Raw genomic sequence first — 27,513 nt, forward strand, 5'->3', positions numbered from 1 at the left:
CCTCGAGGCCCCAGGGAGTCCCCAGGGAACACAGGCAACACACTCCCGCACACTCTGCTACGCTCCGCTCCGTAGCAGTGGGGGTTTTTAAAGTCTTGCTCCGCCTCCAGCCTCCAGCGATTGTAATGGTAAACAGACTTGCCAGTCACAGGCAACACACTCCCGCACACTCCGTTGCGCTACTAAAAACCTATGAAATTTAGTGAAAAAACTTTGTCAAAGGGACGTTATGGTTCCAAGTAAAACCGAAAAACCCTTGAAATTCGCCAGTTATGGTAAGCTAAGCAACCATAACTCGCGCCACCACAGTGCACTGCTAAGACTAACACCCAGGACATCAAAGATGACATCACAAATGTCATTGATGACATCACCCGTAAACCACCACGGGAAATGGAGAACAGGTGGGGGAAAAGATAAAATGAACAAAGGGAAGCGGTATAGATACAGCCCTGTCATGCGGTACAGTGACAGATGCCCCCATAGCAATACAGGTTGGGATGGACAAACAGTGCATGGAGCAGGGTGGAGGAGTAAAGGCAAAGTGGCTGCAGGTGTGGGAAGTGGGCAGGAAAGGCGGGTGGAAGCTGAGGGGAGGGAAGGAGCAAAGTAAGAGTTAAAAGAACCCCCGGGAAGCTCATCAGGTGTCTGATTACAGCAGCAGCCCTGGTCGGAGACCACAGAGAAGTGGGAGGAATCCCCATTATGTACACTGGGCGTACTAGGAGGCTGAAGGCTCGGCACCGCAGAGATCCTTATCAAGAGGCAGACCCTCTGCCAGGAGAGGCTCGAAGGGCAGCAGCGCCAGGAACACTACCAAAGCGGATTCACTGACAAGGAAAGTCTGGCCGTAAACCATTTTCAAAGGACAGTGTTTCTGTGGGTTTACCCTCTCTGTTTGTTTTTCGTTTTTTTTAAAACCTAATTTGGACAGCTGGCGAAGGAATGGAAAGCTAGTGTCCGGGGAAAGGAATTTATGTGACCTGATAATTTTTGTTTTCTAAGAGGAAATTCATGCGAACTCTGAATCGATTCACCCATTTTCCGAGCAAGCCTGCTGAACCACATTTAAGCATGTTTTTGTTGTTTATAATAAGAGGCTGTTTGAAAGTTTAACTCCGCAATAAATCATTCATTGTGAACCCTGCATTCCGACTACCGCCTACTACTTTACAGTGGTGGTAGCGGTGGGATTCAAGAGAACGCCAAGGCAGACAGAATGGAAGCTGTGATAAAGGCACCCACAGAGGGGCAGCAGCAACTGCAACAACTTATACAAGTGCAAGGCCATCAGGCGCAGGCAGACAGACAAGCCCTCCAACAAGCCATACAAGTACAAAGTGCGGCACAAGAGCAAGGACGGGAAGCTTTAAGAATATTCGGAGAAACAGTGGCCACCACACGGACGCATCCCGCGATACCGTCCACGGTATTACAGAAATACCAAGTAGGAGAAGACCCCAGTTTTTTTCTTTGTGAATTTTGAGAGAATAGCCAGAGCAGCTCAATGGCCACAGGACAGATGAGCCTTCTACCTTGCACCCCTGCTCACAGGGCCAATGCAGGGGGCATACCAAGCTGCCAACCCCACAGGGGACACTCCTTATACCGAGATTAAAAAAAACAGTGTTGGAAAGACTCGGTATGGATGAAGAATCCTACAGACTCAAGTTTAGAGAAACCAGATTGAAACCCGGCGAAAGCCCAAGACAATTGTTCTATAAAGTGCAAGATTTGGCGGAAAAATGGCTACAAACAGGCACTGCCACAATAGGACAGATTAAGGATAAAGTAATGATGGAACAATTCATTGATGCCTTACCCGGACCCATACAGAGGTGGGTTAGGCAACATCACCATCTGTCCTTAACCGAGGCCATAGATGTGGCAACAGCATATCAGAAGGCAGGTAACACTCGGCCCATCCCAGCGACCCACTTGAGACCAAGTATGGAGACTCCCGCCTTACGCAGTGGGCCTTACAAGGGGCCAAGCACCGAACCCAGGAACCGGCCAGAACCCCGACCTAATGGTATTGTTACAAACAAAGGAACGGCAACCCAATATTTCGAATGTGGGGAATGGGGTCATATTGCTCGATTTTGCTCCCGAAAACCTAAACCTGAACCAATGGAAATCGGGACCTTACAAACTCAGGAATACCGAAGGAAACGGTTACCTTATGTGATAGAAGTCTGAGTGGACGGACATCCCCGTCAAGCAATGATGGATAGTGGAAGTCGACAGACGGCCATACAGCCCCATGTGAGCGAGCAAGATCACGAACAGGTGAGAACCATTGGCATCAAATGTGTGCACGGGGATGTGAAAGGGTATCCTACCAAAGACATTGTGTTGGGATTGCAGGGGCAGGAGATACCAATCAAAGCAGCTATCATTCCTACCCTACCCGCCCCGGTACTGATAGGAACAGATCTACCGGAATTTTATAGATGGTTAAGAGAGGCCCCCTTTGCCCAAACTGATCTAGTGGGGCCCTGCAGTCGAGAAAAATTATCCAAAACCCAGAAAAGGATGAACCGAGGGAATCAGGAAAAGTGCAGAGACATTTCCATTATAGACTGGAAAGTAGGGGATCATATGCCGTCATTTTGAACAGAAACAGGGTTAGATGAAACGTTGAAAAGAGCCAGAGAACAAGCCCTAGACGCTAGTGGAACCAACCCTACTACGCCTTATTTTAAAGAAAAACACGGATTAATATATCAAGTAACTCAAGGCCCTGATAACATAGAAAAAGAGAAATTGTTGGTTCCCCAGTCCTACAGGAAAGGGCTGATACAGCTGGCACATGACCATACCACAGGGGGACATTTAGCGGAGAACATGACGATAAAAAGGGTGTTGCAAAATTTCTACTGACCTGGAGTATACACGGAGGTGTCAAAGTATTGCCAAGAATGTGGGATATGTCAGAAAACAAGCCCACATATACCGGCCCGAGAACCGCTACAAAGGATGCCCTTGATCAAAGAACCCTTTCAGAGAATAGGGCTAGACATTGTGGGGCCTATGGAACCTATCAGCAGAGGATACCGGTTCATACTAGTGGTAGTGGACTATGCCCTAGGTACCCCGAAGCCTTTCCACTAAGAGGAATGTCTGCAAGACAAGTATGTGATGCCCTCTTGCCCTACTTTGCCAGAGTAGGGATTCCTTTGGAGATTGTGACCGACCAAGGACGTAATTTTATGTCAGTTGTCATGAAGGAGGTATGCAAGACCCTTGGAATCAACCATTTGAGAACCTCTGTGTACCATCCACAAACGGATGGGTTGGTGGAATGATATAATAAAACCATCAAACAAATGATAAAAAGAGCCACCAGTCCCACTGGTCTGGGATGGGAGCGAGTGCTGCCATGGGTGTTGATGGTTTTACGTGACACTCCACAATCTTCAACAGGGTATTCCCCATTTGAATTATTATTTGGAAGACAACCAAAATCTATCTTGGGATTACTGAAAGATACCTGGGAAAACCAGGAGGAAACAAACCTCACTGAATATGTTAATGACTTAATAAAGCACCTGGGAAAACTCAGATTACGCACACGAAAATCTGGGTCGGGCTCAAGAAAGACAACAGGAATATTATGACAAAGGAAGCAGAGCGAGAACGCTTAAAGTAGGAGAGAAAGTGTTGGTACTATTACCCATTCACACCAACAAAATGCTCGCCCAATGGAAAGGCCCGTACAGCATCACAAAAATATTGGGCCCAGTCAACTATGAGGTAGAACAACCCGATAGGCAAAACAAACATCAGAACTATCACATTAATCTCCTCAAGTTATGGAAAGAAGGGGACTCAGCTGTATTGTGTACAACCCTGGTAGAGCTGTCGGTCCCAGAACAAATGGTCACAACCTCGGCTAGTGGCATACAAGATGTGGGATTGGGGGAACAATTGAGCAATACCCAAACAACTAAGTTATTTTCCATCTTAGAACCTGTGGCAAAAGTATTCTAGTATACCAGGAAGAACCCATATGGCTACCCACTGCATCCCCACAGAGGCAGGCAAGATTGTACGTCTCCGACCCTACAGAATACCTGAAGCAAAAAGGGGAGAGAGAGCACAAGAAATAGATAGTATGCTGAAACTAGGTAGCATTATTCCCTCCAAGAGCGCATGGTGTTCACCTGTGGTGCTAGTGCCCAAACCAGAAGGTACCACAAGGTTTTGCATGGATTTTAGGCAATTAAACGCCATTTCCTGATACGAAGCCTACCCGATGCCCAGAATTGATGAACTGGTAGAGAAGCTGGGAACAGCATCCTTCTTGAGCACCTTGGACTTAACCAAAGGATATTGGCAGATACCGCTCAACCCGGCGGATCTGGAGAAAACAGCCTTCTCAACACCCCAAGGGCTGTTTCAGTTTACGGTGTTACCATTTGGGCTACACGGCGCTCCTGCCACGTTTCAGGCCTTAATCGACAAGATCTTAAAACCTCATGAACCATATGCGGCGGCTTATTTGATGACAGTTATTTTCAGTAGAACCTGGGATGAACACTTAGAACATCTCACCAAAGTAATTAAATCCTTACAAAAGGCCGGGCTACATATTAATCCCAAGAAAACCAAACTGGCAGCTAAAACCACTAAGTATCTGGGATATTCGGTGGGAGGGGGGGTAATCACACCCCTGGTGGACAAAATACAGGCCTTGAAAAAACTACACATTCCAGAGACAGGAAAGGAGATACCAGCATTTCTAGGGTTCGTGGGGTATTACAGAAGATTCATACCACACTTTTCTACAATTGCGGCACCACTGACAGACGCCTTGAAAACCAATAAGCCACTTAAAATTACTCCTGATGCGGTGCAGGCCTTTGAACAATTAATACAGCTAATATCAACCCAACCAGTCCTACACTGCCCGGACTTCTCTAAAGACTTTTTTTTGCAGGCAGATGCATCAGGATGCGGTCTAGGCAAAGTGCTATGACAGGGGACGGAACAAAACCTTTGCCCAATCGCATTCATCAGTAGAAAACTCTTGCCACATGAGATACCATACTCCACGCTAGAAAAAGAATGTCTGGCAATAAAATGGGCAGTAGAGTCCCTCCGTTATTACCTACTAGGGTGGAAGTTTACCATTTTTAGGGATCATGCACCTCTCAGGTGGCTGGCCACCCAGAAGGATTCAAACCATAGGGTTCTGAGATTGTTTTTGATTCTTCAGCCCTATCATTTTGTTACAGTGCATAAACCCGGAAAGTATCAGTCGCTGATTATTTATCCAGGGCACTGAACTGGCCCGAACGGCCTGGCTCCCTGGGGGGAGTATGTGAGGAGGTCAAAGAGGCAATGGAGATAAAAGACAGCCCCATTCTAACTTTCAGACCCAGAACCCAAAATGTTACATCAGCAGGACAGAGCAAAACTACATGTCCCATAAACCACCACGGGAAATGGAGACCAGATGGGGGAAAAGATAAAATGAACAAAGGGAAGCGGTATAGATACAGCCCTGTTATGCGGTACAGTGACAGATGCCCCAATAGCAGTACAGGTTGGGATGGACAAACAGTGCATGGAGCAGGGTGGAGGTATGAAGGCAAGCTGGCTGCAGGTGTGGGACAAACAGTGCATGGAGCAGGGTGGAGGAGTAAAGGCAAAGTGGCTGCAGGTGTGGGAAGTGGGCAGGAAAGGCGGGTGGAAGCTGAGGGGAGGGGAGGAGCAAAGTATGAGTTAAAAGAAGCCCTGGGAAACTCATCAGGGTTCTCTGATTACAGCAGCAGCCCTGGCCGGAGACCACAGAGAAGTGGGAGGAATCCCCTGGTGATTTACACTGGGCGTACCAGGAGAGGCTCGAAGAGCGGCAGCGCCGGGAACACTACCGAAGCGGATTCACTGACAAGGAAAGTCTGGCCGTAAACCATTTTCAAAGGACAGTGTTTCTGTGGGTTTACCCTCTCTGTTTTTCGTTTTTTTTAAAACCCAATTTGGACAGCTGGCAAAGGAATGGAAAGCTAGTGTCCGGGGAAAGGAATTTATGTGACCTGATAATTTTTGTTTTCAAAGAGGAGCCCAGCTCAAGAGGACATTCATGCGAACTCTGAATTGATTCACCCATTTTCTGTGCAAGCCTGCTGAACCACATTTAAGTATGTTTTTGTTGTTTATAATGAGAGGCTGTTTGAAAGTTTAACTCAGCAATAAATCATTCATTGTGAACCCTGCATTCCGACTACCGTCTACTACTTTACACGTCCCTTTAACAAAGTTTTTTCACTGAATTTCATAGGTTTTTAGTAGCGCAACTTAACCATAACGTCCCTGTAACACATTTTTTTTTTTACTGAATTTTATAGGTTTTTATTAGTGCAACGTCACCAAAACATCCTTTTCAATAGATGAAGACCACTAGCATCTTAGGTCCTCAAAGTGGGAACCCCGAAGATTTTCCTTCCTACACCGGGACGCCTGTGGCGTCCCGGTGTAGGAAGGAAAATCTTTTACCAGGATGGCCACCATGGAAAGGGAAGGTGGGATGTATAAAGAGAACACAACAGGGCATGAGCGGGAGGTAGGGGGGAACAGGGGAGACACATGGGCATGAGCAGGGGGTGGGGGGAAAAGGAAGGAAACGGGGCATGAGCGGGGGGAACACGAGAGAGACACGGAGTATGAGCGGGGGGTGGGGAGGAACACGAGGGAGACACAGGGCATGAGCGGGGGGTGGGGAGGAACACGAGGGAGGCACGGGGCATGAGCGGGGGGTGGGGGGAACAGGGGAGACACAGGGCATGAGCGGGGGATGGGGGAACAGGGCACACACGGGGCGTGAGCAGGGGGTGGGGGGAAGAGTAGGGAGACACAGGCATGAGCGGGGGGTGGAGGAAGAGTAGGGAGACACGGGGCATGAGCGGGGGGGTGGGGGAAGGGGAGAGACACACGGGACATGAGCGGGGGTGGGGGAAGGGGAGAGACACGGGGCATGAGCGGGGGGTGGGGGGAACGGAGGGAGACACGGGGCATGAGCGGGGGGGTGGGGGGAAAGGAGGGAGACACGGGGCATGAGCGGGGGGATGGGGGGAAGGGGAGAGACACGGGGCATGAGCGGGGGTGGGCGGGAAGGGGATAGACACACGGGGCATGAGCGGTGGGTGGGGGTGGAAGGGGAGAGACACACTGGGCATGAGCGGGGGGTGGGGGGGAAGGGGAGAGACACGGGGCATGAGCGGGGGGTGGGGGGAAGGGGAGAGAGACAAGGGGCATGAGCGGGGGGTGGGGGAACAGTAGGGAGACACGGGGAATGAGCGGGGGGTGGGGGAACAGTAGGGAGACACGGGGAATGAGCGGGGGGTGGGGGGAAGGGGAGAGATACACGGGGCATGAGTGGGGGGGGAAGGGGAGAGACACACGGGCATGAGCGGGGTGGGGGAAGGGGAGAGACACACGGGCATGTGCGGGGGGTGGGGGGAAGGGGAGAGACACGGGGCATTAGCAGGGGGTGGGGGGAAGGGGAGAGAGACACGGGGCATGAGCGGGGGGTGGGGGGAAGGGGAAAGACACGGAGCATGTCAGGGGGTGGGGGGAAGGGAGAGAGACACGGGGCAGGGGTGGGGGGAACAGTAGGGAGACACGGGGTATGAGCGGGGGGTGGGGGGAAGGGGTGAGACACACGGGGCATGAGCGCGGGGTGGGGGAAGGGGAGAGAGACACGGGGTATGAGCGGGGGGTGGGGGGGAAGGGGTGAGACACACGGGGCATGAGCGCGGGGTGGGGGAAGGGGAGAGACACACGGGGCATGAGCGGGATTTGGGGGGAAGGGGAGAGACACACTGGGCATGAGCTGGCTGTGGTGGGGAAGGTGAGAGACACGCGGCATGAGCGGGGGATGGGGGAAGGGGCGAGACACGGGGCATGAGCGGGGGGTGGGGGGAAAGGGGAGAGACACACGGGCATGAGCGGGGGTGGGGGGGAAAGGAGGGAGACACACAGGGCATGAGCGGGGGGTGGGGGGAAGGGGAGGGAGACACGGGGCATGAGGGGGAAGGGGAGAGACACACGGGGCATGAGCAGGGGGTGGGGGGGAACAGTAGGGAGACACGGGGCATGAGTAGGGGGGTGGGGGGAAGGAGGGAGACACGGGACATGAGCAGGGGGAACGGGAAAGAGAAACGGAGCATGAGCGGGGGTGGGAGGAACACACGGAGAATCAGCGAGGGGGAGGACATGGGAGACACGGGCCATGAGCGGGGGGTGGGGGGGAACAAGAGAGAGACACGAGGGCCTGTGCCTCACCGCCTTTTCGTGGCCGACACAGCCCACATCTACACTGTGCAGGCAGCAGATTCCGCTCCGATAAACAAAGATGGCAGGCGTCTCTGAAAATAGACGCACTGCACGCTTCACGGCAGCCAATAGAAAAGCACGTCAGTATCACGCAAGCTACTTGCCCAATCACCGTCCTATCTGCGAAGCGAACACAGATATCATTAATTTTTTCTGACCTACTTTTTGGTCATTTAAAAAAAAACTACTGGACGGTTTTTCACCAAATTTGCAAAAGCACGCTTTTGGGAACAAGCCGCTGCTCCTGGTCCAAATTTGGTGAAAATCCGTCCAGCGGTTTGGGCTGTAGGCGCGAGCAACATTTTTTTCCCATTCAGTCTATGGGAAAAAAAAAAGTTTTGGGTCCCTCCCCCCCCAGACGAATCCTCACCAAACTTTGCAAAAAGATTCAGAGTGGGCCATACTTTTTTTCCAAAGTTTGGTGAGGATTCGTCCAGGGGGAGGAAAGTTATAAGCCGCCCAAAAAGTGCTCTTCCTATCCATGTAATGTATTTATATCTCTCTCTTCCCGAGGGAATTCAACCTACCATCGCTTTGAGATCATTCCAATGATGCATAAGGCGCTATATAAATGCAAAGTAACATAACATAGTGTCAATGGATAAACCAAAGGGCCTCAACGTGAAAGCAGAAACACCCTCCAGGAGGTGACGAGAAGTCGGAACCAGACAACTGACGGTTGAATGGAAGCTCAAAGCATCTCAAGATGCAGAAGAATAGTTGAAAAAACAAAGATATTGATAACATTGTTGAAAGATTTTTTGAGGACTCAACACTGAATGTGTGGTAAAAGATCTGATGTGGGCCTCTGGGCAAGGAACCAAGAGGCTGCCTATGGGGCAATATGACCCAAAACGATTAACAAAGCACAGCAGTTTTAAGATTTAAATGTAAATTGCTTTTAACGTTATTGAGAATTGCCAGCCTGACGGCGGGGAATATTCAAACAGCATTTGAATCTATGGGAGCAGAACATCCTTTCATTGTTCAAAACTGAATAAATATATCTACTGCTCCGTACATGGTTTCCTCAGGAAAATACATGCTGTATTGGTAACATATATTATGTTAAACACTTACAATGACAGAGGAAGATGATGATTAAGTATCTTGTACTTTCGCAAAGATGTAAATAGTGGTTTGGACAAGCAACATTTTAGTTTAAACACTAAAATAAACAACAAGATATACATTGATTTTAAAGTGAAAACAGGGAAAGGCTGAGCGGATATGTATTCCAAGTGAAAGAGTCTCCTGCATTTCCATGGCAACACGCGATTGCCTAAATGCATTGGGGCTGTTCTGCTCTGGCAGCCATCAGTATCACCAGGAGGGCCGTTTGCGCCAGCAGAGCATTTAAACTTTACTCGCCCATGTTGGACTATACAGTACAGTGCAAGATGGCTGTGGCGAACAAGGGTGGGTCGCCTTGATAGGTAAATCAAAAAATAAAACATTTTACATTTGTTTTTATTGAGTTTTGTTCATTGTAAGTCACTGATCATAAAACATATTACGAACTCAGGATTACAGAGCAAGGTCAGAGGTTTCAACACTATCATATGCATACATCTCTAACATATTTCTGCCCTCCAGCTACTGTAATACAACACGACTTTCCCTTTTCCCTTTTCCGTCCTCCCTCCTCCCTCCTCCCTCCTCCCTGCGGGTCGAGCAAGCATCAATGGAGTCTTTACAGTCTGTATCAATAGGAGGTCACTGATCCATAAATCTAGGGATTTCCAGTAGGGTAATTGTCCGTAAACTTGGTGCATAGCCCATTAGCTTACCTAGTTTGCTTTGCATTCCTGGGTATTAATCAGTTTGGGGCTTTGGTTCGCTAGAAAGGTATTCATTTGTGAAGTCCATCCATAGGGCCTCACATTGTGCTGATCTTCCATGCAGTGATGCAGTTATCTGTTCCATTACACATATAGTAGAGGCAACATTGATCCATTCATTTTTACTGGGAGCTGAGGTAAATCAAAATTTAAGTGCTGATCCATTGAAAACACAATTATACCACATCACTATGAAGTGCAGAAATAAAGTACTGAGGATTCATCGAGAAAGTGAGGTGATAACCAATACTTTAAGCCCTGCCTTAGCTGCCAAAACTAAGGACACGTCCACACAGATCATCTGTCCCCAGGTCATCTGCCCAGATGCCTTAAAAATGAATAGCGTTGATGATCAGGTTGCAAAAACGGAACATGAAAGGGAAAAGATTCAGGACAGGGAAGTGAATTAGGAATTTGAGGGACAGTGAGACCAGGGGCTGAAAGGGTACTGCATACAAGGTGACTGAATTAATTTCGCCACACAATGTCTGCATACCCACTTTGTGTAGTGGAAGCATACACCAACTTTAACTTCCGCTCTTCTGTACCCTAATGGACACATGATGACCTGGGGGAAAACTGATGGCAAGGAGAGTGGGGGCTTTTGGTGGAAGGCCTACAATTTTTACTCCACCAGCCCTTCATTTTCTTTACAAGGGATTTCTTGGAGAATTGAGGCATCGCAGTTCAGAGAAAGGCTCTCTTCAATGTACTAAAGGTCAATCCCTAGTGCCATTGCCTCCTAAAGTGGAGATGTCGAGGCTACTAGATCCTGGATGGATGGAAAAGAGCTTTCCTCTAGGTTTTACACCATGAAAACTGGCAATATACATGGTTGAAAGAGCCTGACTTCAAATGAGATGTGGCCCATGCAAGGCTCATCCTTTTTCTCCCCACCACTCAGATGGACCCCAACTGAAGAATCCCTAGTCCATACTAATGGTGGGGGTTGTATGGATGTGTAGTGGTAAGGTGGGTTGCCTAGGTGATGAGAAATATGTGGTTTGTGTGCAAAACATAGTGTGTGTTTTGCTGATGCTGCATTTAATTGATGAACGGGGGTGGGTTGGTGTGGGTACTCGGACTGGAATAACATACAGGTTTGTGGTCTCTCCAGAGGGTATTACTTCCCTGTGAGTGTGGGTAGGTGCACCAATATGCTTGTGATAGTTCCATGCGAGTGGAGGAGGGAAGCTGTACTGTGGTGGGCTATGTCTGAATATGCGTGCGTGGCGGGAGAGATAGGAGTGCTGTGGGATGCTTGCCTGCTCTGGAGTGTATAAGGTTTTGGTGAGTGTGAGGAACTCTCCTGGAGAATGAATGCCTACAGGAAAAAGGTAAAGCTCCTCCTCCTCCTGCCCCCCCCCCCTGAAAACTATTGTTCAAGTCATTGGCCGTACTTGGGACACCCTAGTCTACAAAGTAGATGCCCAAAGAGATGGACAACTGAAAGTTCCACTCTCAACTCTTAAACCAGTCCTTTACCTCACTGCTATCCCAATCTATAACAAAAGTATTCTAACTGATGGGCAACAAAGTGTTTAGAGAAACAATCTCACCCTAATTTTAACACAGCAAATTAAACAAGGTTCTCAGACTGGACCATTTTTAGTCTTCCTGTTTTCACAATCCCAGGATCTTTACCAGGTTTGACCTTAGCCTTGCTGCATGGACTTCTGATGCCTTCAGTACAAGGTTTCTCCCTATTCACAACAAGTCTCCCTCCAGTGATTGGATTTCAGTCCTTTTGGCTAGCACGTTTTACTAAACATTTTTTTTTACTGGACTTATTTCTAGTTTTTCTGTCCACAAAAAGTATGGCAAGTTTGGTTGAGGCAATACTTGATGGGGGGAATAAGAGAAAGGTGTGTGGAGTCTCCACCCATATTTTACACCCAACAAACAGTAAAAAAAAAAAGTGCATTAAAAGATTGGTAATTAAAAAATAGTTAGTTTGTTCAACACTCATGGAAACAGATTTGTCAGGATTCACAGCGGGTCTCTCCTGTACCTTGGATTTCTCTGTTTCGGGGTCCTTTTAAGGCAGATCATATTATGCCACCTTTTCAGCCGCTACCGGTCTGGTTCCACCCCTTTTCTAGTGCCGGAGGTCACTGGGGGAAAGCCTAAGGCTCTGGATATCAAAGCCACCGAAGGATTTGGGAGGTGCTCTTGTACCTCAGGTCAGCTTTTCATCCCAGGCCTTTCAAAGCTTAGCAGCTCTCCAGCACTTTCCTGCCCTTTCTAGAGTGCACTGCCTTACTACAGGCTTCATTTATTAGAGCATCTCCCCTTTTGTCTAGTCACATATCTGCTTCCTCTGGTTTTCTCTTCTAAAGGTTTCTCTAATACAGGTATCCCCAACATGTTGCTCGCGGCACCCTAAATTGCTGCTCGCCAGTTGCTCTGGGCCATGGTGTGGAGGCCTAGAAGGAGGTGCTGAATGGATGAGACCTCAGCAGCACTGTAGTCAGGACAGAGTCCTGGACTGTGCAAGGATGTTGGCCAATGAGTCGCTGTGTTTCCAGCTGGCTTATTTTTATACATGCAAGATTTGTGTTTGGTGCCACCATGCACATAACTTTTCAGTAAATGTCCTTGTTATGGTAGTGTCATTGCTAAAACCCTGTCATCTCCAGTTACTTTGCCCAGCTGACAAATGTATTAATGAGTACAATATTTGAACCAGGTTTGTGTCATGGAAAAAATTGGCATATTCTGTTCCTTGGTACAGCTAGTATGAGCATAATGGACAAGGAGGTGGTACGCATAGCCAACTTTCCTTTATTAAATAATGTGCATGCACACTTTCTATACAAGTAAGGTTTGTTTTTGATGCCACCATGCATATTTATCGACAATATTCATTTTGGTGTCACCTGTATTTATTATTACATAGTGTCCTAGCAGAAAAATGGTCATCGTTTGATACTCTGCCCATCTGGCACATGGTTAATGAGCAGATTTGGAAAATGCATGTCACATTATTCATAATTAATTTGCCCTGTATTCCAATCCAATTAAGTTATTGTTAAAAGGTTTAAACTAACAAGCCAATTAATTGATTCAAATACTTAGTTAACACCACCACATCCCTCTATGAAGTGGTCATCAAATGTTCAAAGGTTTGACCAATGTTTGCCACTAAGGGCCTCATCACGACTTGGGCGGCAACGCCGGTGCTATCTGCCCTACCGCCGAACCCCCCGGCGCTAATAGCGCCGGATCACGAGTTTGGCGGTAATGGTATTCCCCATTCCCCATTGAGCCCATTTGGGAATGCCCCATTCCCCATTGGGCTCAATGGGGAAATTTCGCACTCATACCGCCGGCGGATTTCCCGCCGGCGGTATGAGCATGAATTTTCGGCACATTTCCCCCCAGCTCAGAGCTGGGGCGAAATCCGCCAAAGCCCTGATTTGGCGGACCCTTAAATCCGGCGGTAACAGCGCTACCGCCGGATTTAAGGGTTACCACCAAAGTCGTGATGAGGCCCTAAGTCTTGTGTAAAATCCCTTTTGGGCAGAGAAAATAGGCTCCAAATAATTGAGAAAGGTATTTTATTCCTAAACACTTTAACCAATGCAACAGCCTTCTGGAGCTTTGAAACAACATTTGCAATAACATTCCCAAATAAATCTCAGGAGTTAACCTCCAAAGGCCCAATTAAGGCCCAATTAAGTGATCTTTAAAGCCTACCATGCAATGACCTGAAGTCCTAATATTTAATCGTATTTAATCGTATTTCTCTATTAAGTCAGCAACATTTAAAAACATGTTTCATATTTTTCATACAATTCACACAGAACAAGCCCAAAAAATAAAAAAGCAACTTTAACATATTCAAACTTGCAATATATAAAAGTCTGATCATTACAATTAATTATATATAACATAGCTCCTATGCATGCCACGCTTATGCAAAACAGAGAAACAACGGCAAATGAACCGAAAATGAACCAAATCTTTGACTCCTATTTTGCAAGCGCACTTTGTTCTTCGTCCTTCACACTTTCTTAATTTATTGAGGAGTGGGTACATTTAAACATACCATTACCACCAGCCTCCTGCATTCTGGGGATCTTATTTCACAGATTTCTCCTTGCCATCTTATTTGTATGCGTAAGTCTGTATATAAGCCTATGTATATTTTGGACATCTGACTCTTTTTCCATCGCATAAGCTCTTGCTTTTGGAGCTATTTTGAGGTGACTTAATGCACCAAATTTAGTTATATCCCATCCCTATCCAAATGGACAGTGCCTTACACCCGCCCATAACCACAAGTATTTTTCTTCACCGGGGAGGCTACACTTGCACTGAAATTCACTTTATGATTAGCATAAAATCCCAGATGTGCTTTTAAAAAATAAGGAACATTCTTAACTGGCTTGACATTTTCAAATTGAACACCCCCAATTCAGCTCACAAGGCGCTAGCAGGTTTATCTGCAGGGAGACCTGCTATTTGGCACAGGAAATTATTTTGCAACCCCTCCAGGAAATGACATTTCTAACCAACCTAGATTTTGCGCCCTTAAAATCATGGAGCAGACCTTTGTCTTATACACCTCAAGACACTTCTCCAATCAGAATGCCGCAAACTTGAAATAACGTAAAAAGACATTTAATCATTAATGATGCCCTTTCAGCTATCTTCTTAAAATGACTGACGCACGCACTGCTCTTTCAGAAGAGTAGGCTCAAATAAAAATGAGACTGTCCCCTTATCTCTACATTCATTTATAAACTAGCTACAAGGTTTCACCCTTTGCCTGAACACCATCATTTTTGTTTTTATTATATTTAATTTCAAACTAATTCCTAAAATACTTGTTTTTAGCACGCCCTGTTGGAGGCCTGCTGGGGGCAAGTCCAAAATAGCTGTGTCTTCTGCATAAGGAAGCATGCTATAAAATGAACCCTTCAGGTGGAGGGTGGATTAACTTTCCTAAGATAAGAACTAGAATCAACATCCAAAAGGAATACATTGGGACCAACTGACATCCCTGCTTGTCACCTTTATTGGTGTTGGAAAACAATGTATGATTCCACAATCTTGAATATTGGACAGATGCTGAGATGTCTTGTATCACGTTGGATAAGACTTAAAAAAACATTAGTGACCTGTAAACATGTAGAAGTAGGACTCAGACACAGTGGGCTCATGTTGATTGACATATACTTTTATTGAAAGTAAAAGGGTGGGGGACTGGGGAAACTCCTGCCTTTCCCTAAAGCTAAGAGGGGTTTCCCTTTCTCAACCAAAACTAAGAAAACTGTCAGGATTTCTCGGTTGCACAAACTTCGCAACAACCAGGGGCAACGACTCCCATGTCCTGGTTCCTTCTCTTGGCAACTCTCCATTTATTGGACCACAACCAGTGGCAATGACTCCTTTGCCCTGGTTCATTCTCTTGTAGGTCCCATATCTTTTTCTCTCCCTTTCTGCTTGGGCCAACTTGGTCCACTACCCTGCCAAGTATGGTCCTTAGTAAATGACTCTGTGGTTTCTCATAGGATGGGGCCCCAGACCCCTCTTTATGTTCGGGAACTGGGAGCGCTTTTCTCCCAAGTACCACCACGAGGAAGAGGAATTGTGTGGTTCTCGTGTAGTGGGTCCCAGGCACCTCTTCTTTGTGTGTGGGTACTTTGAGCCCTTTCCTCCCAACTACCGCCACAAAGAAGAGGACTCATGTTGCTTTCGTTTGGTGGGCCCCAGGCCCTTAAGTTTCTCTTGTTGGGGGACAGACATGGTTCACATGCCTGCCAGGTACTGTGACTATTAAGATGCTGACTGCACCATCTTAGTTTCCCACCCGCCAGCCTGAGTGCTCCCCCTTTGTAGGGGACTCTGGTCTGCCCGGGAACACTGCAGTGTCAATCTTTCCCAGGGCAGTGTGGTCTTCCTTTCACGCACTTCCCTGTCTGCAGGAACACCGGGAGCTTCTCTCTGCCAGCTCGCCTTCTGGTCCTTCCACTGTGGACTGGCCCTTGTCCTTCCAGCTCCCCTCTTGGCATCTTGGTGTGCTTCCTTGCACCTTGCTGCACCGTGCTGGCTCCGGCAGCTCCTTCATGGAGGACTGGACAACTTCTTCCTGAGTCCCTCTACCTTTTCTACTCTGCATTGGCCAATGAGCAGCCAGCAACAACTAGACTGCTCATTGTGGTTCTTAGGAGAACTCTTCAAGCCTCCGCTCCTTCAACCCAGTACTTATTCCAAGTTGTCTAGAATGCTTATGTTGGTTATGCGGAACACTACATTCCTCCATGCATCTCCTTTGTCTCAGTGGTTGTCAATAGCATATCTTTCAACTCTTCCCCATTCTTCCTCGTCTCAGTATTTGTACACTTGATCTCCCTTGGGTCTCTTGTGCTCTTCATAGTCCCAGTACTTATCTAGGGAAATGGCAGGGCGACTATAGCTCATGAGCCTATTAGGGAAGGGGTTGTTCTTTGGGTTATAGGAAAGGGGAGTTGGGGGGGGGGGGGGGAAGAGGATCTGGTGATTGGCAAGGATATTGCGTTCTCAGGGTAGGGTCGTTCCTAGTCCCATGATGGGTTTCCTCTCCCATGTGATCCTCTCCCTGTGTACCACCCTCAGGGGAACTATTGTACCGAGGATGTTCGGCCCTGGCCCCATGGGAATAGCCTCCCCAAAAGGGAGAAGGGACAGCATCCACAGATTTGTCACAGACTCAAATAAAATGTAAATTACGCCACATTATGTTTCTATCAATCAAATATCAACAAAATCCACCCTAGAGGGCTACGGACTCCATAACTGGGGACCAACACCGCCAAACCACCACTTGGAATCTGGCAGTGATACCGCTGGACCAAGTGGCAGTAACGGTACCGTTTAGATGCCACCAAACTCGTAATGAGCCCCAATGCCCAGTAAGGGAATTGGCCTATAACCGTGAGGGGCTGGTGGTCCAAGAAATACTTGTCTAAGGGGATGGCAAAATGCCCGACTTGACAACAGCAATGAACATAAAACGATTTGGTGTTTTTCAAAAAAGCTCCCATTGTTTCTCGAATTCTTTTTTTGTCTTAAGGCAATTTTTTATGCTATTTTGAAACTATAAATCTGACCAGCAGTGTACACACACCTCATTAAATCATGGTTCAGTTTTCTTTTCGAGATTCTGCATCGAACCATGGTGCATCCCTTTCTATAACCTGGAATCTCTGAACTTGGGGGCACGGTTTGCCAATAGCTCTGTCCTGGATAGTTTCTCCTAAAGACTCAAACAAACTAACGCTTTCCTTTGTGGCCTCTGAACTGTTCAATGAATATCTTAATTTCTAGTGAATTAGTAATTCATTCCAATGCCTCCTTTTTCGAGGTTAGGCATCACCAACCAGCTTCTCTGGCTGTCGGATATTTTCTTCCCGGTGCCTACCTTGGCCATTGGAAAATGAACTCAAGGAGGATTGTGTTTACTCCTTGATCAATAAGAAATGTAACATTTCATGACATTCCTGAAGAAAAAACCATCCACAATACAGTCATCAATGACCGTAGAACAGTATTGATGATCTTGTACGCTTAGGAATGCACCATTTGCCATTAAAGATCCCATAAAATCCTAGGCAGACTCCCAGTAGACCTGAAGAATCAGTGCTCCGTTTGTGGCCATTTTTACTGCCCATACATTTGCACTAATATTTTGCTCGGGAACCTGAAACCCCTGGTAATATTTATTTACTCCTACTCTATTTTTGAACAGCTGGACTGGTCCTATAGGTCTAAAAATGTACTATGGACCACTCAATTTCCTCAACATTTCTTGTAAACAACCACTTAACGTCAAATGTTTTTCTTGACTAGAATAACACATGGTCTGGATAACTATTAAGTACTGCAAATTAAATGTTCTATACGCAGTTTTAACTTTGTTACATTTCTAATTTGTGTTGCAATCATTTGTCTGCCAACTGTGCGTCGATATGTTCCATCGAAAATGGATGTTGCTCACCATTTAATTTGATATGCCAATTTTGCTCATTGCGCACAAAAGGTTGGGGACCCCCTGCTCTAATAGGTTATTTACCCCTTCGGGTTTGTGTCCTAATTGCGGCTTTGTTATTCCTGCTTATTCCCAAACTCTGGCAATAGAGTCTTATTAGTCACAGCTTGGTATTGGTTAATTGAGGTTTTCTATTGATGTTAACCAGGAGCTGCAATGTTTCCAAGGCATCTGTAGAAAGCAGTGCCATCTTGGAATTGCTTTTCGCACAGTTGGCCATTCAGTGATCTCTCCAGGCTGGTGTCTCATGTACCACTTTGAGCTCAGGACCCACACCTGCCTCAATTCCTGCTTCTTTTCAGGTAAGGTAGCATTATTCCGCCAACAGGTATAACAAATGGAGCGGTTTGGAGCATAGTCCTCAGTGTATCACTAGGTATTTGGCATTCTGGCCCGTGAAACAATGCAGTCTGGAAGTTGAAGCCCTCCCAAGTATCTTTACAAAGGCCTGTGCTGGGTTTAATGTACTTCATCTGAAGCAATAGCAAACCGGTGGGAACCCTCATCCACTCGCCCTTTGGGAGGCACATCTGGTAGCGGAGCAATCATCCCATTATTTGATATCTCACGTCTCAACCACTTGTCAGGATGGGGAGCCCGGTCAACTCTTCACACTATCCCGTCAAATAATTACATTCAAAACTCATTCATCCACATATGTCAAACACATTAGGTTGTAATAACAGAATCAGGAAATGACATTCAGGCTCATCTACGAGGAAGCACGCAGAAAATGAAATCATCACAAAAAGGACTAAAAAATGTATATATGAAAATCAGAACAGTAATATGATTACCAGAGCTAAAATGTTGTACTTACACATTCAAGTCAAAATATCTTTTGGATAGGATCAATTCCTCAACATATGATTGAGTAACATCAGGGAATCTTACTTCCTGTGGAAGAAAACACTTTGAATTTCAGTTTATGTCATGTCAAATTATAGGAACAACGTTTAGGACAATCAATGAATAAGTATTTGTTGTGGAAAACCTAACTGAAATCGCAGGCATTTGCATTCTAAGCAGTAACAACCTGAACATATGTCAACAGAAGAACAAGTAACTTTCTTACCTGGTAACGTTCTTTCGATGGGATGGTCCGACGACGTATTCCATATCTATGACATGTAATCACCACAGCTGTGCTGCTTCGGAAACTTTTTTCGGCGTCTGCGTCCTGCGTCGATGACGTAAATGCGCCGTCGTCGAGGACCTCCTCCGACGTCCGACGTCATCCGATGTGATAAGTAGGACGCACGACGCCCGTAGCCTCAGTTGTAGTTTTTTCCCCCAGAACGTGTGACATTAGTCAACTGCCAGTCAGACACAAAGCCTTGTGGAACGTAAGCTGCAATCGCAAAAGAAATTCTGCAGCGGGGAAGGCAGGGCGGGAGCGATATGGAATAAGTCGTCGGACCATCCCATCGAAAGAACGTTACCAGGTAAGAAAGTAACTTGTTCTTCGAGGGGATTGGGTCCTCCGACGTATTCCATATCTATGACAGACTCCCAAAGCAGTACCAGAGCAAGGAGGAGGGAAAGAATTTAGAATCAAAATTTAGAATAGCCAATCAAACTAGCCAAAGGCCAGATCCTGTGCTCGGATGGAATCAAGGGAATAGTGACGTACAAATGTATGTACTGAAGCCCAGGTGGCTGCATCACAGATGTTGCGAATAGGAACACCCCTCTGCAGGGCAGTAGATGCAGCCATATCCCTGGTAGAATGGGCCCGCAAGCCAGCCGGTGGGTCCTTACCCGCCAAGCGGTAGCACTCCGAGATGGCCAAAATAATCCAGCGAGACAAAGTCTGTTTCGTCACAGCTTGCCCTAAACGCTTTCCAGCGTAACCAATAAAGAGTTGATCGTCCACTCTGACCCGGGACATGCGTGAAACATAAAAGCTTAAAGCTCTCCTAGGATCAAGCCTATGGAGCCTCTCCTCTTCCTTACCAGGATGCGGAGGAGGATAGAATGCCGGAAGAACAACCTTCTGGGCCAAATGAAATTCCGTCACTACCTTCGGAAGAAAAGAAGGACGAACTCTAAGGACAACCCTGTCCTTGTGAAATACAGTGAAGGGTGGCTTAACTGAAAGTGCCTGTAACTCACTCACTCTGCGAGCGGAAGTAACCGCAACTAAAAACACAGTTTCCAGAGTTAACAGCCTCAAAGGGCAAGAATGTAAAGGCTCAAACGGAGCACCCATAAGAAACTTAAGAACAAGGTTTAAATCCCAACCGGGCACCAGGAAAGGTGACGGAGGGAACACATTAGTGAGCCCTTTCAGAAACTGTGAAATTAAAGGGATTTTAAAGTAAGAACACTCTTCAGACGAGCGCTTAAAGATGGACAGCGCCGCCAGGTAACCTTTAATGGTACCCACTTGCAAGCCCCTGTGGGCCAAAGAAAGTAAAAAGGACAGAACCATGGGGATGTCACATGCAAAAGGATCCACATTCTGAACTCGGCACCAGTCGCAGAACTTACGCCAACGGCAACGGTACAGAGACTTTGTTGCTGGCCTTCGGGCCGAAAGCAACACCTCCATCACGTCTTCAGGGAGGTCCCAATCCATATACCTCAACCTTTCAGAAGCCAAGCGTGAAGGTTGAGGGATCTGACCTCTGGATGGAGAACCTGACCCCCCTCCCATGAGAGCAGATCGTCTCGGTAGGGAAGACGACGCGGAGGGCAGATGGACAAGTCGAGAAGGTCCGGGTACCACGTCCTCCGAGCCCACGCCGGAGCAATGAGGATCATCCGGGAACCGAACTTCCGTAACCTCCGCAGCACTTGCGGGATGACGGGGACTGGAGGAAACGCGTACAGCAGCGGGAACGACCACTCCACCACAAACGCGTCTCCCAAGGGCTCCTTTTGGAGGAAAAACCTTTCGCACTTCCGGTTGACACTGGAGGCGAAGAGATCCACTTGAGGGGTCCCCCAAAGGGCGAAGATCTCCAGGAGAATCTCCTGAGCCAACTCCCACTCGTGAGAGATCGTGCTCTGCCTGCTCAGATCGTCCGCCATCACGTTTTCGTCTCCCGCCAGATGAACTGCCGAGATCGAAACTTCCTGCTGGATGGCCCAGAACTTGAGCTGCATCGCCTCCCTGCACAGAGGAAGTGACCCTGCCCCCCCCTTTTTGTTGAGGTAGTGCATGGCCACTGTGTTGTCCGTCAGGATCAGGACACTCTTTCCTCGCACAGTCGGCAGAAAAGCCTTCAGGGCTAGCCTGACGGCCCTCAGCTCCAACGGATTGATATGGAGTCTGGACTCCGACGGAGACGAACGACCACTGACTGTCAGCCCGTTGGCATGAGCTCCCCAACCCGTGAGGGATGCATCCGTCACGATCGTCACCTCCGGCCAGGGAAGCCAAAAAGGAGCCCCCTTCATCAAGTTGCCTTCGACGGCCCACCACAGAAGGTCCCGGGCGACCGAGGGCGGCACCCGAACCGGGTCCGACATCCTGCCGGAAGACTGCGACCATTGCGTCTTGAGCGCCCACTGCAAAGATCTCATCCGCAGGCGAGCCTCTGGCACCAGAAGAATGCAGGATGCTATGAGGCCGAGCAGCCTCAAGAACTCGAACGCTGGGAGCGTCTGGGCATGCTGAAACTTGTGCACCATCTGCTGAATGTGAAGAGCCCTCACCTGGGGAGGAAAACACTGCCCCAGGGAAGTGTCGAGCACTGCTCCGATGTACTGGAGCCGCTGTGTTGGCGTCAAATGGGACTTCTTTAAATTGAGGGCGAAGCCCAGCCTGTGAAGGGAGTGGCAGGTGACGGACAGATGATCCAGGACTTGCTCGGGAGAGCTCCTCCTGATCAACCAATCGTCCAGGTAGGGGTAGACGTGAATCCCCCCTTGCCTGAGATGCGCTGCCACCACCATCATGAGCTTGGTGAAAACCCTCGGGGCGGAGGTCAATCCGAACGGCAAGACCCGAAACTGAAAGTGCGAGTCGCCAACCGCGAACCTCAGGTACTTCTTGTGCTTGGGATGGATCGGCACATGGAAGTAAGCATCCTTGAGGTCGAGTGACACCAACCAGTCCTGGAGCTGAAGGGCCTGGAGGACTTGAGAGAGAGTAACCATCTTGAACTTGTCCTTCCTGAGGAGTTTGTTCAAACCGCGCAAGTCCATGATGGGTCTCAATCCCCCGTCTTTCTTCGAAATCAAAAAATAAGGGGAATACCATCCCATGTTCCTCTCCGCTACAGGCACCAGTTCTATGGCGCCTTTCTCCAGCAGGGCTTGAATTTCCTGCGCAAGGAGCGGATCCGGACTCTGCAAAGAGAGGTACCCCGGTGGATTGTCGCGAGGCCTGTGCCGAAAGGGAAGACAGTAGCCGTGGGTTATGATCTCCAGAACCCACACATCTGAAGTAATGGCTTGCCACTCTACAAGATGCTGCGCCAGCCTTCCCCCAACAGGCGAACCATGGGACATGGCCTCATGACTGAGTGGGAGCGGCCGCGGCGTTACCTGAGGGCAAAGAGGCAACTGCCCGAGCGGACTTGGCACCACGGGTACCCTATCGTCCACCTCTGGTACCCCTGCGTTGGCCTCTTTGACTGCCAGCTCCTCTTGCTTTACTGAAGGACGAGTAATAGCGAAAGGAACCACCCCTCCACTGCTGTCCCCTAGGACGAAAAGGCGGAGGCTGGCGAACTGCAGCGCCCAACGACTTCGCTGCAGCTTTCGAGGTCTGCAACCTCTCAAGGCTCTCGTCAGCCTTGCTGCCAAAAAGGTGTTCACCGTCAAAGGGCATGTTGAGGAGCCAAGACTGCACATCAGGAGCAAACCCCGACTTCCGCAACCACGCAAACCTGCGTATCACGGTGCTCGCCGCCATGGACCTACTGACGCAATTAGCTAAGTCCAAACCCGACTGAACGGACTCACACATGGCATCCTTACCATCCTGGACCATAGCAAGGAAACCATCCCGTTCGTCCCCTTCGGGAATATTTTCAGCCGCTAACGCAACACAGTTCCACAGAGTGTGTGTGAAACGAGACAAGGCACAAATGGAGTTGGCCGCCTGAAGCGCCATGCCACCAGAAGAAAACACTTTCTTCGCCCAGCCATCAAAACGTTTGTCGTCCCTATCAGGAGGGATGGTAGGGTACGACGCCTGCTTTGCCGGGGCCGTGGCCGCCTGCACCACCAAACTCTCCGGAGTAGGGTGCCTGGTCAAGTAGCAGGGGTCGCTACTGGCTGGACGGTATTTTCGCGACAAGGATCTGCCCACCGCCGGGAGACTCTCCGGAGCAGTCCAAGCCGCCGCCACCCTTCTCTGTAAAGCTATATGGAACGGCAGTACCGGATCAGTTGGGGGACCAACATCAAGGATGTCCGTCAGATCATCCTGCACAAACTCCCCTGGGGGAGCAGACCATCCCAAGTACTCAGAAACCCTAGCCATAAGGCGCCGGTACGAGGAATCGGCATGAGAGCCAGGCTCAGGCCTACAAAACTCCACCTCCGGAGAAGTGTCCAGTCCACTGGCATCATGCAGCGACTGTCTCAAATCGTCAAACTGACTATGGCCCGAGACAATTTCATCTGGAACCTGACTAGGAACCAGGCCATCAGAATCCTCATCCGCCTCTGAAATATAGTCCAGGTGGCGAAAAGAAGGCACCCGAGAGTGCTTGCTCTTAACCAGAGCCTTCCTAGGGGGTTCTTCTGTGCCACGGGGTACCTCCGACACGAAAGGCGTCGAGCGAATCGGCGTCGAGAGAACCGGCATCGGTGCCGAGAGGATCGGCATCGAGGAAATCGGCGTTGACGTCAGATGCAGCGCCTCCAGCAACGGCGGCGTCGACACAGCCCTCGAAGCCGGAGCCCCGAGCGTGTCCCTCGACGACCTGAGCGTCGACGGCTTCGACGACTTCCTCGGAGCCGGAGCCTCGAGAAAGCCTGTCGACGCCCTCGACGCCTCAGACGTCGATGTCTTCCTCGAAGACCTCACAGGTGCATGCGGTCTCGAACGCGTCGAGGACCGGGACCTGGAACGGGTACGTCGAGAACGAGTCTCCTTGTCCGAACGGGACCTCTCCCGTGACTCGTGCCGACCACTCTTGCGAGCGGTGTCTCTCGACCTCTCACGACCGACCCCACTCGGGGGCACGGACGGCATAGTACCCTGCGACTCAAGAATCGCCAGCATTTTCTTCCCGAAGGAAGCCCATTCCTCCGGCGTCGCACGGCTGGTGGGGTAAGCGACGTGCCGGGCAGAGTCCTCCGAAGAGGACCTGGAAGACGACCGGTGTCGGCGCTTTCGAGAATGCCTCGAAGAGGCTGAGGAGTGGCGAGACCGACTCCTAGAAGGAGACCCACGAGACTTCCGACGATGACGCAGAGAGTCACCCCTCGAATCATCCGTCGAAAGCCCCGCAGACTTTGACTTCCTGGGCTTGGACACCCGACCTACCGACAACTACTTCTTACGTTCGCGTAAGGCTTTGGACGTGAGCGACTGGCAGTCGATACAGTCATCCGTGTCGTGGGCCTCCCCGAGGCACCAGAGGCAGGCGTCGTGCGAGTCCGTCACCGACATCTTGGACCCACACTCCCCGCACTTCTTGAAACCCGGACGCGGGGTCGAAGACGAAGTAGAAGACATCTTTACACGAAGGATTTTCACAAAACGAACAGGTTCGAAGAACCGAGAAGAACAGAACTCTAAAGAGTCGAGGCGTGAACCGAGAATCACGAAGCAACACGTTCGCGGAAAAAACGGAACTGAGGCTACGGGCGTCGTGCGTCCTACTTATCACATCGGATGACGTCGGACGTCGGAGGAGGTCCTCGACGACGGCGCATCGACGTCATCGACGCAGGAGCCGTAAAAAGTTTCCGAAGCAGCACAGCTGTGGTGATTACATGTCATAGATATGGAATACGTCGGAGGACCCAATCCCCTCGAAAATGTATTACATAAGAACCAAAATGTTGCTCTTAAAACATGACAAATAAAAAAGATGGACACAAAAAAAACAAGTTACTTAGCTGTAATTATGGTTCTCCAGCACTGGAAGCTTTCATAGATTCACATGCTTAAAATAAATCCACCTTGTTGGAAACCCTCAGTAAACAGAATTGCCATAGCAGTAAGAAAAAAACTAAGCGCACAGCTTATTGCCCGCATGGTGCACTTTGTGTCCTTTTCTAGAGGGACCAATGAGGGCGAGAGTCTGATGCTCCACCCACTGGCAGCCATCTTCAGCTTCTCTTAAGTTATACTCTAATCACTGAGACATGCAAGCCCTCAGCTTCAAAAGGGAGGCAAAAATAAATCTATAAAAGCATCCAAAGCTGGAGAACCACCGTTAGTGGCAAGTAAATCGTTTTTTCTCCAGCATTGAAACTTTCATAGATTCACATGCATGCTTACAATAGACTACCAAGCACGATGTCACGTTGGAGGGGAGGCACATATTAGCATACATGTGCATCAATTAAACACGGAATACAATGTGCAAACACACCAGTAAAAGGTGCTACCTTGTCAAAAAAAGGTGACAAAACTGCTTGTCCACCATTGCTATTAATGTAGCTGTGCAGCACATGCCGTAGTTGGTCTCCAGCGTGGAAGGCATTTATAGCGAATCTGGCCTTGGGCTTAAAGGGCGCTTTCATGAGCCTCGTCAGGGCAGTGTTTGATTCCCATGTTGGGGGCTATGAAGAACAGGGGGGAAGGTTTGGAGGATACCCTTAAGGAGCTGTTTGAACAGTAAAACAGTAGTGTAGTCTTTTCTTCCTCCTGCTGATAGGATGAAATAGACAATTTATGTACTTGTAAGGATAACTGTACCAGCCGATTCGTGAAGGGAAGAATTTGATACAGTGCTACTGACAGGTGAAGGCTTTGGGAAACCCACCATACTGTCCCTTTGCAGATGGTTGATTTTGCAATGTATTTTCTTGCCCAAAATAACATCAATCGAAAAAACAACCTTCGGACAACCTTCGGACTATCAGTACTGGGAAACTTTCTTTATTTTGAAATAATAAAAAATAACCAGATAACTAAATGCCACTGCGGCTGGGTGGGGGGCGGGAGGTGGGGGAGGCGGGGTTGAACTATCCCAGTTCGGTTCTATGTCATTTTACTGATGGTTGTTTTGAAATCTTTGATTTTTAACATTACACACAGCATCTTACAAAGAAGTGGAACGGGGATACTTAAGCACCACTCAGCTTTTTACACAGAGGATTTTTACAGACAAGCTGGTGCCAGCAGTTCCAGTTTGACCATTTTTGCATTATTTTTGGTCTGCAGATTCGCATTTACTGCGTATTGCTACTAAACATGGCTAGTGCCCTAAAATGGCGGCCCCACAAGGGTTTTCACTTTTTCTTTGGCCATATTGTAGTTTGGCCTTCTTCCGGCCATCTCAGATCTAGAATGTCCTTATGAAGTCATTTGCCTGGGAAAGCTGCTGCTTTTGTAGGTTCTATGTGAAAAGACCTCCTTTTCTTTAAAGATCTCAAGAGAAAGGCCGATATACATTGACCGATTTTCTTTTAATAGGAAAACCAGCATTGCAAAGTTCTTTTTCTCTTGGGACCTTTAAAATGTGGTTTTCCTTTTTTTTTTATATTCAGGGGGTTTCACCCCCCCAGTAACCCATTGTTGATCCCCCCCCCCCCCCCCCCCCAACACAACTCCCCCATTGCCCCAAAACACATACATACAACACACACACCAACAAACTTACCAGTTCTTCTGGTCCTGCGCTTCCAGGTCCCGATCTGCCTGTCAGACCCTGAGCGTATTTGTGTGGCAGGGGCATGAAAGTTCGATTTAGAAAGACCGATCCATGCAGTCACGGAGTGCTCTTTCTAAATCGGTCTTTTACTGAAAAGATCTTTTCAGTTATGACCCTTTTGTGAACTAATGACCCTTTGTGGGTGGCCCAGAAAGGGGGCTGGGACTGTCTAATCTCAGTCCAAATCCATGGTGCAAGAGAGTGTGCTTCTGGGCCAGATGTGAAACTAGTAGTTGTCCCCGATTGGACAACCACTGGCTGATTGAATGGTGCAGATCCTTATCATTGGTGGGCTTGGACTTGCTACCAGCTTGATTCTTGGATAAAAGAAGGGCCTTTGCAGCTATTCTGCATATTTACTTTAGAGCCAAGAATCCCTCGATGAAGAGGAGCCTGCTGAAGATCTGAAGACTCCTCCTGAAGTGACCCAGCATCACTTTCTGTGTCCGGCCTAGTGTTTCTCTGCTGCTCCGAAGATCCCGAGTGGTGCTTCAGACCTTGAAGT

General features: G+C 48.4%; 1 protein-coding gene across 2 annotated transcripts in view; it reads right to left on the bottom strand.

Annotated features, from left to right (window-relative positions):
• The window catches only part of LOC138567392 (E3 ubiquitin-protein ligase RNF216-like), a 2,013,370-nt gene that overhangs the window by 1,437,636 nt on the left and 548,221 nt on the right, over positions 1-27,513 (bottom strand). For both annotated transcript variants that reach the window (XM_069645556.1, XM_069645557.1), the window contains one exon: positions 19,037-19,113. In XM_069645556.1, coding sequence (XP_069501657.1) covers positions 19,037-19,113 — 77 coding nt within the window. The remainder of the gene's footprint in view (positions 1-19,036; positions 19,114-27,513) is intronic.

The sequence above is a fragment of the Ambystoma mexicanum genome, chromosome 2p, assembly GCF_040938575.1.
Source record: "Ambystoma mexicanum isolate Mex_15411 chromosome 2p, UKY_AmexF1_1, whole genome shotgun sequence".
Taxonomy (NCBI): Eukaryota; Metazoa; Chordata; class Amphibia; order Caudata; family Ambystomatidae; genus Ambystoma; species Ambystoma mexicanum.